General features: G+C 45.7%; 1 protein-coding gene across 1 annotated transcript in view; it reads left to right on the top strand.

Annotated features, from left to right (window-relative positions):
• CUBN (cubilin) overlaps positions 1-17,755 on the top strand; it is a 1,372,460-nt gene that overhangs the window by 214,400 nt on the left and 1,140,305 nt on the right. Inside the window, exon 17 of the mRNA XM_086941783.1 lies at positions 6,195-6,385. Coding sequence (XP_086797909.1) covers positions 6,195-6,385 — 191 coding nt within the window. The remainder of the gene's footprint in view (positions 1-6,194; positions 6,386-17,755) is intronic.

The following is a 17,755-nucleotide window of genomic DNA, read 5'->3' on the forward strand; positions in this document are numbered from 1 at the left end:
AAGACACCTGGTCAAATTAAGCACTGCCCGGAGTCCCCCGTTAATCTGTATGGGACAGATAAATGGGGTATCGCCCCATTGGAATCACAAGTAACATAGAACAACCCCACACATTGCGAGTATTGTGCCCTAAATATTGTTTACCAGATTATCGTCCCATGTGCAGAAGATTTTGTATGATTAACTCCAATGGGGTGATATTTTTGTAAATAAAATTTAGGATACAGTCAGGTGATATTGTAGTTACGCGATTGTAGTTTCATACATCACAAATATTTAAAGTAAATCAGATCTCTGAATAGAAAATCTTTGTTAATCGGCTGCATTTCTGTCTAAGCAACAACTTGTCATAGGTATACTGCTTGGATTCTTCAGAGGTTTTTCCTTTTTCCTGCACATCTTCCTCACATTCTACTCTTCAGTACTCCATGGTTGCATTTCTCCATCCAGAAAGATTTTCTTATGAGTAGGTTTGTATTATCTTTGTAGTACTTCTAGCCTACTCATGTAATTCAGAGGAGGCCAAGAGTACTCTAAGAGTAACTCACAACAAAATATTTGTGAATCAGGCCCATAACGAGTAAATCTGAAGCCAAAGAACACAGTGTATGCCTTTGAGGTGCAATGTTACTGTGCATTCGAGATGTCCCTAATGTTAGTTATCGGCCAAAGACAGCTTTAGCTGACTGTTGTCAGACCTTATTGTTTTCAATCTATAATATATAGTCGGGCCACTGGAATTATGCGATTGTGCAACAGCAGTGTTTTTCACATTATTATGGATTTGATGCATTTGCCACAATGCCCATCATCTGCTGCTTAATCTGCATCTTTTAACAAAAAACATTATTTCTGGCTCAAACGGTTCAAAAGTTACTAAAACAAAGCAACATGTGCTGCCGCACACTAGAAGGCCCTTTCCCAAGTTTGATTGGTCACTTTTCTCTTGACCATGGCTATATTTGGGTGTTAAATGGGTACTAATGAGTTGTAAACAATGTCTTGACGGTGTTAACAAGTGTAAAAAAATTCTGAAGTAATACTATAGCAAAATTTGATGCATTATACCACTTAATTTGACTTTTCTCGCCGTGTAAGTAGTGGGCAGAAGTAAAGAGAGGTGAGATTGACTTTGGGGTTGTGGTTGGGGTTAAGTAAGGGCAGCTTAGAGTGACTTTGGGGGGCAGGGGTGGTTAGAGCTAAAGGGAGGTGAAGGTGACTTCAGGGTTCAGGAGTGAGTAGAGGTAAAGGGAGGTGAGGGTGATGTGAGGGCTCAGGGATGAGTTGAGGTAAAGGGAGATGAAGGTGACATGGGGGCTGAGGAGTGTGAAGAGATAAAAAGATGTACGTTACTTGAGGTTTCATGAGGTGAGTCGAGGTAAAGGAAGCTGAGGGTGACTTGAGGGTTCAGGGGTGGGTAGAGGTAAAGAGAGGTAAGGGGTGGACCGAGGTAAAGGGAGGTGGCAGTGACTTGAGGGTTCAGGGGTGGATAGGGTTCAAGGGAGGTGAGGGTGACTTGAGGTAAAGGGAAGTTAGTGTGACTTGAGGGTTCAGAGTGGGTAGAAGTAAAGGGAGTTATGTTTGACTGGAGGTTGCAGGTGTGGGTAAAATTAAAAGCAGGTGAGGGTGATTGGGTGGTTCAGGGTTGGGTAGAAGTAAAGGTAGGGGAGGGGGACTTGAGAGTTCAGAGGTAGGTTGAGGCAAATGGAGCTGAGGGTTCCTGGGGGGCTAAGGAGTAGTCAGATGTAAAGGAAGGTGAGGGTGGCTTGAGGATCCAGAGATTGGTAGAGGATGTGTGGGCGAATTGAGGGTTCAGTGGTGGGAAGCAGTGAGGGACAGAAAAACCAGGGGGAGTAGATAAACCAGAAGAGCAGGACCAGGAGGACTGAGGGAGGAGAATAAGGTGAGGTTGACAAGAGCCAGGACCAGGAGCCTGTGAAATAGGAGAACCAGGATCCAGAGAATCAGGTACAGAAGTACATGGAAATGGCGGTCAAAACTGGGAAGGTCATAGCGAGGAACTCCTAGATTAGCATGAATGGGAGAACATGAACTATCACAACAAGAAATTCTAGTCTGATCCGTGGTTGACCATCACAAGTGTTTGCAGAAACATGAACAAGAACAAGAAGCAGTAGGACTTGGGTCGGGAGAAGAAAGACTAGATTGAGGAGGACTATGAAGATCAGGATCAGGTTAAGCAGGACATACATTAGCTGGGCCTGGGCCAAGGGCAGTAGAGGGACTAGTTGTACTAAAAGGATTATGACCAAGAGGATTGGAAAAAGGGCTAAAAAGGCCATGAAGATCCAAGGGAACATGTCCTTGAGTAGCAAGATCCATCATCTTGGGTAGCAGAATTAAGGTGAGGAGGACCAGGTGTAAGAATGCCAACCGTAGCCAGAAAGACAATGGGGACTGGCCAAGGTTGGCCAGACGGACCAGAATCAAAATGACTGGGCTGAGGAGGATCTAAACAAGGGGAACCAGGATCAAGATGGACAGAGCCAATGTGTGCAGTACCAGGAGGACCAAGAAGAAATGAAACTGAGCCAGGAGGACCAGGACAGCGCACAATAGGAGGGCAAGGACTAAGAGTGCCAGGGCACAGGAGGCCATATGGTCCAATAAGGCCAGCAGGAAGAAGCCCTGTAGTATCAGGACTAGGAGGTACAAGATGAGGAGAACCAGGAGAAGGTGACCATGGCCAAGAGGGCCAGTACGGAACAGGGCCATGATTGGCCAATACTTGGGAACTAAGAAGGGGTGGGATGGCCAAAGAAAGGTTTTATGATGACCAACACACCAGTACAAGAAAGGTAAGGACCAGGATGTCCAAACAAAGGAGACCTGGAGTATGATGGCTTGGAGGACCAGTTTCAGGAGAGCAAGGTCCAGGAGATTCCAAATTATATGGTTCAGGAATAAGATGATCAGGTCCAATAGACGTGAAATCATGATAAGGACAAGGACTATGAAAAACAATAATAGGAGGACCACGGCCAGGAGTACCATGGGGAAAGAGATCAAGGAGCTATGCAACTACAGTCAGAAGTATAAGGTGTAGAAGGAGGATGAAATAGAGCCCCATGGGCACCAAGACCAAGGGGGCCAGTAAGATTAGAACAAAGTAAACTAGGAGCTAGGACCAGTAGGACCAGAGGGAGGAGGAGATGAGGGATCAGGACAGGTGACATCAAGACCAGGATTACCACAGCCAGGAGGTCCAGAAAGCAGCACTAGAAGCAGTATGGCTGGGAGGAAGAGGAACAGGATGTCCAGGAGCAGTGGGACCAAAAGAAAGGAAACTGTAGTTAGTTTGTGTACAACCATGAGGACAAGAAGTAGGAGTGGCAGATCCTATAGGACTAGGAAGATCAGGAGCATGACAATTATGGCTAGCAGGGCCAAGGGAAAAGAATAAGAACAAGAAAGGAAGATGAGGGGGCAGTACCAAAGGACCAGAGCCATGATAATCATAACCAGAGAAATCAGGACTAGAAGGATCAGGACCATGTGGAGTGGGAACAGACCTATAAGTGTTAGTTGGACCAGCATGTCAGGATCCAGATCCAGATTTCCAAGTGGAGAAGAAAGACTAGAATTAAGAAGTAGTAGGACCAGGGTGAGCAAGATCGGGAGGATCAAGACAGCCAGTGCCAGGACAATTAAGGTGACTGCACCCTGATGGCCAGAAGAACCAGGACCTAAAGGATCAGGCTCAGAAGGACCCAAAGAGAACCAAAACCAAGTGGGTTGGGACCACTGGGTGCAGCGGCAGAATGACAATGAGGACAAGGCACAGGGCCAGGATGATCCAACCAAGAAGACAAGAGCCAAGAGGGCCTGGATTAACAGAACCAGGAAACTGGAGTCTACATAGAGCAAAGGGACCACCGGGGGCTGAAGAACAAGGAACTGGATGATGAACAGGGTGAGGGGGATCAAATGTACTAGGTCAAGGGCATGAGGGTTCAAGAGAAAGGAACAGGATGAGCTAAGAGAAGAGGGCATGGAAGGACAAGGATGACTAGTAGAAGCAGGACTAAGAGGACTAGTCTTACAAAGATCCAAACAGTGGAGACCAGAAGCAAGAGGATCGAATCAGTAGGCAAAAAAACAGGAAAAGAACAAGGACTGTGAAGGCCAAGAATAGGAAGGCTAGTGCTAGGCAGACCAGACACAGTGTAAAAACACTAAGAGAACAAGACCTGGAGGATCGGAGTAGATAGGCAGGCAACCAGAGCCAGAAGGATGAGAGCTAAGAGCACCAGGGAAGTGCAGAACATTGGGGACACAATCAAGGGGACCAGGAAGGTCAAGCCACAGAGGCCCAGAAGGATCAAGACCTGGCATAACAGGACAAGGGAGATCAGGGTGAGGGGGGAAAGAAGGTCTGGGATGATAGGAGTGAGGATGACCAAGCCCGGGTGACTGGTGATAGGATGAGCTGAGCAAGGAGGATCGGAACTAAGAGGGCGAGTTGGTGCAGAATCAGGATGGCAAGGAACTAACATGAGGACCTTGACCAGATGGAGGATGGCCAAGAGAACTAGTCAGATCAAAAGCAGGTGGACCAGAACCATTAGCAACAGGAAGAGGGTTAGGTGGACTATAAGGATCAGGATAAGCAGGACCAGGAATAGGTCTATAAGGACTTGGGGTCAAAGCCAAGGAGATCAGGACCTTGAGTACTAAGTGGAGCAGAAGAACCAGGGTGATTTGGATCAGGTCAACAAGAGCCACACAGTCAAATGGGACCAGACAAGGATTAAGATGACCAGGCCCAGCTCAGAAGGCGTAAAAGGACCAGTGGCCACAGTACGAAGAGGACAGTGATGATTGCCAGGTGGATCATGCTGACCCATACCAGGAGGACTAGAATCACCAGACCCAGGAGGGCTAGAAAGGCCAATAGAAAGGGAGGGCCAAAATGACTATAACCAGGAGCACTGGGGTCAGAAAGCCAGGACCGAGGTGATCAGAGATAGGCAAAACTGAGCCCAGAAGAGGCCCAGGAGGAATACCAGCACCAGACGTCACAGTAGGACCAGGAGGAGAAAGAAGAAGACTGGAACCATGAGGACATCCATTTTGATTCTAGACCATATGTATTAAGATATTCATTTTTGAAAATTGTTTTTATTCATGCTTCTTGTGCTGTCAACCCCTAGAAACCTCCACCTTTTTTAAGCATACTTATAGAATTGTTGGTAAATATTTTCAGAAAAATCAGAGAATGCAAAGTTAATAAAAAGCCAGGACTGTTACACTCTGCGCTCAGAGTGATAGCAGACATGGACTGAGGCTGTCACAGTGGTTGGAGTGTGGATCATAGGGCAGAGGGACTGAAACTTGGCAGAAAGGTCCTTTGGTAGATGAGTTTGTAAAATCAATCCATTAATCTCATGGTGAAATCGGAGTTTGTTCTGGTAAAAATCCTATTGCTGGAGCACCAGCACCGCTTGCTTTATAGGAAAATATGGGGACCCCTACTAAACAAATAGGTTTGCTACAAGTAGGGAATGAATACAAATTGGAGAAAAAACAATAGCAAACATTCATTTAACACATTTGACTTTTAAGGTGCAGTAATGGATAGCCCATGGCCGACGGCAGCAAGGAAGGGGTTAAATGAATGTTTGCTATTGTTTTTTCTCCAATTTGCACCAGCACAGCGTGAACAGACAGATCAAGAGCTGCTCATGTTTGCGGCATATGTTTGTGCTTTATGTAGTGTGGAGTGCGTCCTCGCGTTTCAAATTGACACAGGGATGCATTTTCTGCTTAAATTTAAATGAAAGTTCCACATTGACTTTCTGTGTAATTTAGAGTAATTTTACACATCCTTTGTTTGAATCTCCGATTCCAATCTGTGATCATGAGATCAAAGATTCCTGTAGTGTCAATGTTACTTCTACTGAGCATCAGACCTGCCCAAGATTTGACAATATGTAATATGATTTGAAAGCAAGAAAATAGAAAGTAATATAGCACAAATGTAAATTAAAATTTTTAGAAGGCTTAATTATTTTTTTTTCGTGGATGCAGTGATTATTGGGGGTACATCTGAAAAATCATCTAATGTTATGTTGGCATTTGTGCAGCGCAAGCAGTGAATTGCCACACCTGTTGCTTAAGTACACAAATCCAACATGATCATCTAATATCCATGTTTGTCTACTTTCATCCAGCGGACCCTGGATGTGGCGGGAATTACACGGACAGCGATGGCGTGATCACCTCCCCCTTCTGGCCTCATTCGTACGCCAACAGCAGGCAGTGTGTGTACACTCTCTGGCAGTCTCCCAACGAGAGGATTAATCTGACATTCACGGACCTTGAGCTCGATAGCCAGAGTAGCTGCTCTTTGAATTATGTTGAGGTGATTTATTGTACAATTCGTGTGTGTGATCGTTTAATGTATGCACATATGGGTTCTGTTTATTATATTGCTTTTCATAGAATGAGATAAATAGTCTTCACATTAAATCTGACTAAAAGTTCAGCACTCTCAAGTTTCACAGACCTATGAGTAAGTAACTTGTCCAGACCAGTACTTTTGTTGCATTCTGGGACTTGTAGTCCTGTTTATATCATTTTAGAACTGGTTTAGCTATTGACGCATGATCCTGGTGAAATAGAGACCTCTGGAAGTTGCTGAGTTTATTTTATCTAGTTATCTTATTAATGCACATTTTAAGTACCATTCCCTCAATAGTAGAAAACAGACATTTTGAGATCCCTTGCTGTACATAGGATATGTATTATTTTGCACACATAATATGCTTTAGACACTGCTGAGACAACTGTGTAGGTGTGTGTGTGTAAAAGATGTCCGAGAGACAGTCATAACACAAAAACGTGCCTTTCACCCCAGGATTGGAGTGCTAAAGATTAATCACTCCAGCTGTTGTGGTCTGTTTGTCAGTTTTACTTCAGTGTCTACTCTGACTGACACTTGTAACAGGCAGCTGGACACATGGAAACCATTGTAATTACCAAAGATTCGGCTGTTGACCTAAGAGTTCTGGCAATGGGTGCAAGTGAATGCAAGTGATTATTGTAGGAAGCTGGCTATTTATATATTATACCAAAGTAAGGTATAGTGTGCACAGAGTCCAGTGGAACCCCAAAGGTAGGCAGAGTTAAAAGTAGATAATACCTTACTCTCTATTAGTGGTAGTGTGGGCAAGCAGTAAGGCTTTATCAGAGGATAATGTTAAGCATTTGTTCTACACAGTCAGGCAGCAAATGATGTCACACACTCAAAGACTGAACTCAGGCCAACTTTTTTGTTTAAAAATATTATTTTGTTATATTTATTTACTAGAACCAGGCCTGGTACAGGTAAGTATAAAACTGCTTTGCCAGTGTATGCAGTTTAAATACAGTTTGAATGCAGTCAATTAGTTAGAGTCTAATTACTTTGCATTTGCCAATAGTCAGAATTTGCAATTACGTTTCTTACGCAGCCAGGTATCTCTAAGTGCAAGTCTGGTGCACTTCCTGAGGGAAGGAGAAATGATACAATGCATTTTTCAAACTTATTACTGGTTAACAGTATTGCTCACGAGCCACATTTAGTCTTGGGGAAGCAGGACTGAGCTTACGGGTCTGTGGGTAGGATTCGGTCAAATGGGCACTCAAGTCGGCACAGAGGGGGCCGGGTGCGGAGTACAGGGGCCACTTGTTAGCCTGCGAGCTAAGCACGGTTGTGGGCTTGGGGGCTGCGGCAGGCAGGCCACCAGGCTGGGAAACAAAAAGCTCCTGGGGTTGAGGTCAGCAATGTAGGGCCCAATGGCCAACAGGAACTACACCATCAACGGCAAAGAGGCGGTCGGGTGTAGGATGCGGCCTTGGCTGAGGCTGCAAAGTGGGTCGGGGATCCCCCAGAGTCAGTCAGCGGCTGATGAGTTGAATGGGTGCTTTGGGATTCATTGTCCTGTGACTGCAGGCATTCGGTGACAGAGTCGATTTGACGGTTGTGGTTTGTCTCTGTGGACCGCTTCTGTTACAGAGTAGGTATGGGTATTGCCTCCAGTCATGGTTGAGGGGATCCTCCTGTTGTTGACTACAGGTTTGGGTTAGGAGCTTGTTGAAGTTCAGGGGTCACTGAGATCCAGGCTAGGATTACCTCTTTAGGTAATTGGGTCACTTGGGTTTGGGCGCCGGGAGCAGACTGTTGGTGACTTACAGACTCAGCCGGAGTCAGAGTCGGTTACTTTTGAGCAAGACCGGTGCACATAGGAGACAAAGTCCCTTTTGAGTCGAAAAGCAGGGCAGGTTCTCCGTGTTTTCGAGGACTGTTGGCTGCAGGACACACCGAGGTTTTGTCGGAGGAATCTGAAGTTGCGACAGGCTTGTAAGACTGAGGCCAAGTCAGTCAGTGTCCTCCTCTTCTTCTCTCCGCATGACTGTTTGTTCCTTATTCTTCATGCTTCTACTTTTGGCTCTGATTTGAGGAGGCAAGATTCAGGGTTGCTCCTAAATACTAAATTTACGGGTGTTACATGTAGTTGCAGGTTAGGACCTACGGGTCCCTTTCTTGGTGTGGCTACAGCCCCTATTATGCCACCCTCCAGTTGGAGGGGGCATGACCCTCACTCGGGTTGACTGGTTCCCCCATCTGCAAGATGGCGGGCACAAAGAGTTGGGCTTCACCTCGCCTGGCCACCTAAGGGGTGGTGTTGGCAAAGGTGTACACACCCCTCTTCCTATTCTGCTTTCACTGGCGATTCTCCTGCCCAAATGTGGGGGTCAGACCGGTAGGGCCCCTGTTGCTGAGAGCAGACGATGGCTGGGGTAGATCACAAAGGTGGTAGTCCTTTGAAGCTTCCCCTTCTCGGACCCTGCCCACCTTGGGGGGGGGGGGGGGGCTTGGCACCTCACCTCAGGATGTGCTTTGTTTCAGGATGCAGATAGCGACAGGCTCTCGACCCGGGGGTTCCGAAACATGTCTGGTGGTGGCAGCTGGCGAGCAGCCACTCAGCCAGGAGACTAGAGTTAGGTTGTTTTTCAGGGGTCATCTCTAAGATGCCCTCTGAGTGCAGTTTTCATTAAATCCTACACTGGCATCAGTGTGGGTTTATGTGCTGAGAAGTTTGATACCAAACTTCCAGTTTTCAGTAAAGCCATTATGGTGCTGTGGAGTTTGTAATTACAAACTCCCAGACCATATTCTCTTTTTGGCATTACTGCACTAACAATGTCTAAGAATTGACTTAGACCCTGTGGGGGACAGGGTTCATGCACTTGTACCCTCACCACTGGTATAGTGCACCCAGCTGGAGTGTGGATTACCTATGCCAGGGAAGTGTATTGTAGGCACTGCACACAGGGAGGTGTGCCATATCGACTCTTCCCTTTGTTCTACACCAAAACATGCAGCCTGCAATGGCAGTGTGTATGTGTAAAGGTACAGGGCCGGTAAGGGTGGCACAATGAGTGCTGCAGCCCTTAGAGGTCTTCCCTGGTCACAGTGCCCTTGGTACCTACTGTGCATTTTACAAGGGACTTACATGTGGCCCGAGGCCAGAGAGTTGCTAATTGGATTTTCCAACAGTACAGTTTAGGGAAAGAACATTGGCCCTAGGTACCTGGTTGGCAGGAACCAGGAACCCAGGCCACACTCAGTCAAAGTACATCAACATTAGGCAAAAAGTTGGGGCAGACATGCAAAAAGAGAGTACTTTTCTACAATTATTAAAACAGCAAAAAACTGGAAACATTCAGCAAAGCATCAGTGGTCAATGACTTCCTGCTCTCCTTTATGAGACTTGCACATCTGAGATTATTATTACATTGTTTTGCAAACTGGCTACCATTGAACATTTGGTACAAAACTAGCGATGTGCCTGAACTGCAGTCCATTGTCGGTGGTGGTGTACATTTAGTACACTAGGGATATTGGTAGTACTTTACATCTAGTACACCGTGGAACTTTCAGAGCGGGGTAGTATGGTAAACCCCACTGTTTGTGGTCACTCAAAGAGGTGCAATTGCAGAATACACCCTAATGTGCAGAAAGTAGTGAAGATAAAAGGAAAGACATAAACCTTGAAAAATACAAGCCCGGAGGAATCGTTATCAAAATCTATCTGAAAGAGCACATGAGGCATCTCATCAAATGTGATGAACCCTCCTTATCCCTGACCTCTCCAGTACTATTGCTTACTTTGCAGTAACCCATACCTACAACACTAAAGCCAAGCAGGGTGGCAGAGTGCTTTCTTCTGTACCCTATATCTTAGAGAACTGTCCCATTGGCGTAGATCAATTGACTTGATTCCAGACTAATTTGAATAGTCTTTCTAGCTCTTAAAGATCTGGACACTACATAATATACTTTGGTGGTTGGACCGACAGCCTGTGTCCCAATATGGCATTTTTGACTAGTGACTGTGCGGAACCAATGGAGATCCCTTTCAAACAATAATCTTGACCCCACGACAAGCTCTGTTGAGTATTGCCACCTCACTGGATGCTCTTTAGGTAGTAGCCCAAGTCTAGCACCATTGTTCGTCATGCTTTGGACTGTCACTGTGAGACCAGTTTGGCCCTAAATGGTCTCTGTCTGAATTGTGTGGCATTAGAAGAGCGACTATTGTATCTTTAATAGCCTTTTAATTGGACACAGATTTTTTTAAGTTGACCATTGACAACTTTATCTTTTCACTGTGGGAAGAGCCTGGGACCCATTCTGTGCTGTGAGTTTTGGGGGTACTTATCCATCATAACACATGGGCCTTATGAAAAAGCAAGAAAGCAGATGTTTCAAAGGCACATCAACACCTTGTAATATTATGTGTGGCACCTATACCCCATTGTACCGGCCATAGTATGCAGTACCTTTAGCAAGCCAAAGAGTTCATGAAGTGCGTTGAGAACACCCAAAGCTTTTCCTATATGATGGCATTGGCTATAGGCCTGCATATTATTTATTTTGCAGTTCCTTACTGTGCAAGCACCACAGTTGTTTTTGGGGCCATGTCTCGGCCAAGAATGTTTTAGGACCTCCAATATTTGATCAGTGTTTCATTATGTTTTTTATAGTTTTAATTTTACTACTTTGCTATTTGTAAATAAAATCTTTATTTACTATTTAAAATATCTCACTGATCAAGGATTGAGTTTTTCTGAGTAGTTAATTGCGTCATACATTAGTTGAATTGTAAAGCTACTTTCAACTTCTGGAGTAAATCTTGATTGCTCACACTAGCTACAACTATACGAATGAAGTAACTTGGTTACATAAATGAAGACCAATAAGATCACGTGATAATTAGCAATACCTACAGGAGATCAGAGGCGGCTCCTCCGCTAAGGTGGAGGTGCGTCACTGCACAGCTTTACCGCAATGTAAGGAAAAATTAAATGACTATAACTCAGTTATTATCATTTTATTTTTTCATGTTGCTGCAGCTTTGCGGGCAGTGCTGCTCTGCTCAGAGAGCAGGGGAGGAATGTTTTTCACTCCATTAGTGCGCATGAATGTTTGGCTGGCCGTCGTAGGCCAGTCAAACTTTCATGCGCATTTAGCATGTTCTCTGCCCAGGCTGCATTACAGCCTGAGAGGAGAACATGTCCGGGCTCCCATTCCCTGGCTGAGCGCCGAACCACAATGCTCAGACTAATCACAATGCTGCATTGCAGTGTTGTGATTGGCCCATTGCATATGGCTGGGTCCAAACTGGGGTGGCGTAGTGGGCAAAAAAACGATGGATTTAACCCAGATCTTTTGACTGGGGAGAATGTGTCCATTGCCGGCATTCCGTCCATCATTTGTCTGCTGTAACACTTTTCGCCCCAAGTGGGATGGGTATGCCCAGAAGTGGGTCCCTTGCTCACTGTGCCACTGGAATCAAGTTAGCCTGGCTGAAGAAGGGTGGCATACCCTGAAACCGGTCCCAGGATGCTTGTTTCTGGTCCAGGGAGGACCTGACCTGGCAGTTCGGTCTGGACTGTTTCCATGAGGCACAGGGTCAAGACTGAATTGCAAATGACTGGGTCCGAACTGGGGTGGTGTGGTGAGCAAAAGAATGATAGATTAAACCCAGATCTTTGTTACTGGGGGCGAATGTTTGCATTGTCAGCATTCCGTCCATCAATTGTTTGCTGTAACACTTTTAGCCCTAAGTGGGATGGGTATGCCCAGACATGGGTCCCTTGCTCACTGTGCCACTAGATTCAAACTAGCCGGGCTGAAGAAGGGTGACATACCCTGATACCAGTCCCAGGATGCTTGTTTCCGGTCCAGGGAGGACCTGGCCTGGCAGTTCGGTCTGGACTGTTCCCATGAGGCACAGGGTCAAGACTGATTTGCATATGGCTGGGTCCAAACTGGGGTGGCGTAGTGGGCAAAAGAACAATGGATTTAACCCAGATCTTTTGACTGGGGGAGAATGTTTGCTTTGTCAGCATTCCGTCCATCATTTGTTTGCTGTAACACTATTGGCCCAGGGGAGCCTGGGTGCTTCCTGATTGCTTGCTGTTCTGGCTGGAGGGACGAGAAGGAGAGACACGACGAGGACGACACGGTGAGGAGGTAAGTAACATTTTGTTTACCCCCATCCACACCCACCACCCCTGAACGGCGACAGCCGCTACTGCAAGAGTTACTGCCTAATAACCACAGATTGCTTGAAAGCTATATATAAAAGGACTCACAACAACAGCAGATATACTGTCTAATAACCAAAGAGTCTGCCACAAAGAAAGGGCTTACACCCGTGCTAGATATACTGTCTAATAACCAGTGAGTTATTAGAGAGTATATCAAGGGGGTATAGAAAATGACTCACAACTGCTATGGTGTCTGACTTTTAGGTGGGGATTTTGGGCTCTTCCTGCTGCACCACTGCAATGGGAAAGTGTGTGTGTGTTCGGTGCACTGAGCACCACTGCCCTTGGTATTGGAGGTGCCTGCTCTGCTGCAGGGTTGGTGCACATATGCTGTGATCGCTGTCTAGTGTGGAGTGCGACAACGTGGGCGCATTATAGGCCCAATGATAGCTGGAAAGCTGTGTCATCATTTAGGGTGGAGGTTGTTTTCGGTTAGCCCTTTGTGGGCTGCAGAGATTCCACATGTGTAAGTCTGGGGCACGGACACTAAGCACGTCTGCCAAATTAAGAGTTCTTTTTAAGGACTGTAGGAAATGTGCACGTGGCCATGTGCGTCCGGCATAAACTAATGACTCTAATGAACTTTGGCAGTTAGTACTCGTGCTTAGAGGTAAGGAGTCTTACAGAGTTTGTGTTTGTATAGACTCCACCTGTGAAGTCGTCCTATGACCATTGGGGTGCGCTGTACCATAAAGAGGATGCGCACTAGCAGGCAGATATCCAAACAATGACATGCGTATTGTGCAAGGATCGACCCCTGTCACGAGCAACTCTCTCAGAGAACCTTCCCTGGCATGGAGGATGGAGTGTCAGGCCGCGTGGTCAATCTTCACCTCCTCTTGCATTTCCAAACTACACTGAATGCATCTTGCCGGCCATACTGCTCAGCCCTTTAAATGCTCCTTGACGTGTGCGGTGATCTACCGGTGATAAGTTTCAAACCACAAAAGACTAAGTCAATCTTCCATCATTCGGACGTCAGTGAAGTGAACATTAATACATTGACTTATCTTGACACCTGCTATTTACAGCGCGCAGAAACGGCAGACTTGTTGCAAGAAGCGCTGTATTAGAACACAAGTTATTAGTATTCGATTCTTTTTTTTTTTTTTATAGTACAAGCAGTCAGAGATGACCTTGGTTGCGTCACTGTGATGTTCTTGGCAGGCTGGCTTCTTCTTGAGAAGCATATCCACTTCACTTTCTCACCCATTCCTGCAGCCAAGAGGTCTGACATTATCAACTACTAAACATCCTCTCACTGGCACCAGGAGAAGTATCTGGTTCCTATGGAAACCATGGATATTTCCTGCTGTCCATGGGGAACAATCAGTTTAGGGCCCTGGTTCGCCTCGAAGTGAGAAAACAGATGTCGGAAATGGAGCATTCGATGACATCACATGAGCCAAATCCGTTTCCAGAGTTTACCTTCTAATATAAACGTAGAATAGTTATTTTCTTGAAATAGTTCTAGGAAGTTTTCCCTGAGCTGTCTTATAAAGTAGCTGTTACCAGCTGCTCTAGTTACGTCATCAAAACCAAAGTGATGAATGGAATTCTTGAATTAAACAGCCACTGGCAATCGCTCAGGACACAACCCAGTCCATCATTTTTACCCACCATGCCACTGCAGGTTAGGCCTAGCTATAAACAAATCAGACATGACCCTGCTCCAATTGAAACAGTTCAGCCTGAAATGGAAACAAGCAACTCAGGACCGATTTCACCCTTATTAGGGCTCCTCAGCCAGATATTCAGTGGCGTAGCCGGGAAGGGGGGGGAGATCCCCGCTAACCCTGTGCTCTTACATGCAACCATCGCTGTGTGCCATAGCAGGGATCGACAGCACCCATCACCCAGTTTTACCTGTGGGCTGTGGGGTGACAAAGCAGGGATCGCCAGTATCCCAGCTCTTACCTGTGGCCTGCAGGGTGGAAAAGCAAGGACCGCCACGGGCAGCCACAGGTTTTGCTACGCCACTGTAGATATTGCTTGGTTCCAGTTGCACTGTGCACGCAGGACCCACATCTACGCCTACCTGTCACACTTATGGCATGAAAAAAAAAGTGATGGAAGCAATGCTTGAATTTATCTGAGCCACTGGTATCCGCTCGGGCTGCATCCCAAGCCATCGTTTGTCACCCACCAAACCACCTCAGTTTGGACCTAGTCATATGTGAATCAGTCTTGAGCCTGCTCCAATGGGAACAATAAAGCACAAACTGATAGGCCAGGTCTCCCCTGAACCAGAACACAAGAAACCCAGTTTTGGTGTCGCCCTTACAAGGCTGATCAGCCAGGTATAGCTTGTTTCCAGTGACACAGTGAATAAAGGACCCACCTCTTGACATACTCATTACACTTTGGGCATCAAAAACAAAGTGGATGATGGAATGCACGAATTAAAAGCAGCCACTGGCAATAGCTTGGGGCTGCATCTCTCTCCCACCATGCCACCTCAGTTTGGACCTATCCATATACAAATCAGTCTTGACTTCCCTGCTTCAAAGAGAACACTCCAGCCAAAACTGCCAGGCCTGTCCTCCTTGAGCAGGAACACAACAGCAGAGGACAGGTTTCACCCTTATTAGGGCTCATCAGCCAGGCATAGCTGGGTTCCAGGTACTCAGTGAGCATGCGACCAATGCTGGGCCTACCTGCCACACATAGGTAATCAAACACAATGTAATTGATGGAATGCTTGTACTAATAATCTCAGCCAAAGGTAATCCCTGGGAACCACATCCCAATCCATGGTTTTCGCCCACCATGCCACCTCAGCGTGGACCCACCATATGCGGATCAGTTTTGACCTTGCTCTAGTGGAAACAGTCCAGTACAAACTGCAGGGTCAGGTCCTCCCTGAACCGGAACACAAGCAACCCAGGACCAGTTTTGCCTTAAATAGGGCTCATCAGCCAAGTATTGCTAGGTTCCAGTGACAGGTGTCCAAGGGCCCTATAAAGGTCATGCTTATGACTACATTGTTTTGTAACTTTTGTTGATTTCCATTACACTGGAAGTAGTTCTGTGATGGTCCCACTGGATTGAATTCGACACCTTACACCTCTGGGCCTTTCTACCTGCCACACTATTGAAAGTTACACCACTGCATTAACCTTGTGGGGTAATCCAGGCATTTGTGATTATGTTTTGTCATTTTAACACAGCTCTGGAAGTCCAGGTCCCCTGACATGCCAGTGGGTCTAGGTCCAGGTCAAGCTGCCCAGGAAAGTATTCTGTCACTGTGAGTTCTTCGTACATGAAAACACACACTTCTAATCTCTTCACAGCACTGGTGCTGTTCAGAGAGCTAGACCTAAAGAACTGTCAGGGGATTACGTGGCAAAACCCTTAACCTGAATAAGATGGAAAATATGATTGTAAAGCCAGACAAAGTCATCAGGCGTTGGTCAGAGGACTTTAGAATGCTCCGTATTGATGGAAGCTGGATTATGACTGAAAACATTTAAATTATCTGAAATTGGACTATGTCACAGGCTCCCCTTGGACCATCAAATAAGTAAATGGGGTAAAATAATGTAGATATTGTGTAGACTTTCTTAGTGGGCTCCACCTACTGATACACAAATTAGATAAATATTTGATTAGGGATGTGGCATCTTCCCAGCCGGTGTACCCGCCAATGTCTACACCACACACGTAGCTTGGTATCACACGTCTTTATCACATGTGTGTAGCTGCAAACTCAACATTCTGAAGTAGCCTTCACGGCAATACAATCTATTCATTACGTTATAGTTCTACGGAGTTCATCAGGAACCAAAAGGGCTCTGTCATTGTTTACTTGCAAGAAACTACAATGGATAGCTAAAGTTTTTGGACAACTGAAAAGGCTGCTTAAATACAATTGCAAAAGAGACACAAATCAGTGCCTGGACAGTTGTTATTTTTTCTAACAGGAACCCTATTTTGAATACAATATGGAGACAATGCTTTAGGCGCAACAATGGCCTGTGAGCTCGGGTGAGCTTTGGTAGACAGCTAGCAGTTTGATGTCTATTTCAAAATTCTACTGAGGGGTTATGATGCCAGAATATCCTAACCAAAATATCATCTGACAGAAATACTGTGTCCTGAACATAATTTACCAATATCTAGTTCCACTGCAGTTAACAGTAGATCATCTACACCCAATTGGCACATTTGTTTTGTTAACGATGTTTCTGACACACTTTTGCTGCCATACAATATATCTTTGCTAATTATGTTCTAAAATACAACCTGCCCGGAAGCAGCAGATCGCACTTAATGGTAGGGTTGAAATGCTGAAGATCTCCTTGTGCAGCTTTGGCTGGACAAAAACGCAATATTATTTAGAAACAAAATAATCAAACGTATTTTTAAGCAAGTTAGTCACCTGTCCTTATTGGGCCAAACCCTTCGCTATCATGCCATCATTTTGAAAAAATGCAAGTACTGACCTAATCTAAGCATAGCCTGAGATAAATTAAAGATGGCTGCGCCGATTCCTGCCATTGGTGATAAAGAGAGTGTGGGCTCATTCTACTCTAGTACCTTACAGCTTGAAAGTACTGCAGATGAACCTTGAGAAGTGCACGTCTTGTTGGGAGCCGCCTTTAACACTTCTGTGCTTTGTAAACTTTCTTCTGCCACATACTTCTGTGTGTGAATGAATGTGTATACAATTGCAGGGCTAATAAAATTAGTTCTGCTTACAACTACGTTTAAACATTGTAAAAATAAACAGGTGAGCATAACCAGGGGCTGGAGTTGGGGTATTGCAGGGAATCTACTCCATGGGTTGACGGAGAGGGGCAAAAAAGTCAAACTAAAGAGGAAGGGCTGAGTAATTCATAGGGTTCATTCCAGTAGAGCATTGAACTGATCTGTTGGTGAGTACAAGAGGGTGGGGGATTTGGTCTTTGGTTTAGTAAGCAGGTCATAGCACGTGGTGTGGACTTGGAAGGAATAGAGGAGGGAGCATGAGTGGGCATCGAAGCCGAAGATGGTGTTTGCTGCAGGGAGTGCGGCAGCAAATTGAGCCAGAAAATGGTGCCTGCTGGACTTTGTAGAGCAAGGAATCGAGATACCTGTGTACTGTCCAGACAAGGTAGCAGGGCATGGAGTCAGGCTTCAAGTCATTGAT

Source organism: Lissotriton vulgaris, chromosome 10 (genome assembly GCF_964263255.1).
Source record: "Lissotriton vulgaris chromosome 10, aLisVul1.2, whole genome shotgun sequence".
NCBI classification, from domain to species: domain Eukaryota; kingdom Metazoa; phylum Chordata; class Amphibia; order Caudata; family Salamandridae; genus Lissotriton; species Lissotriton vulgaris.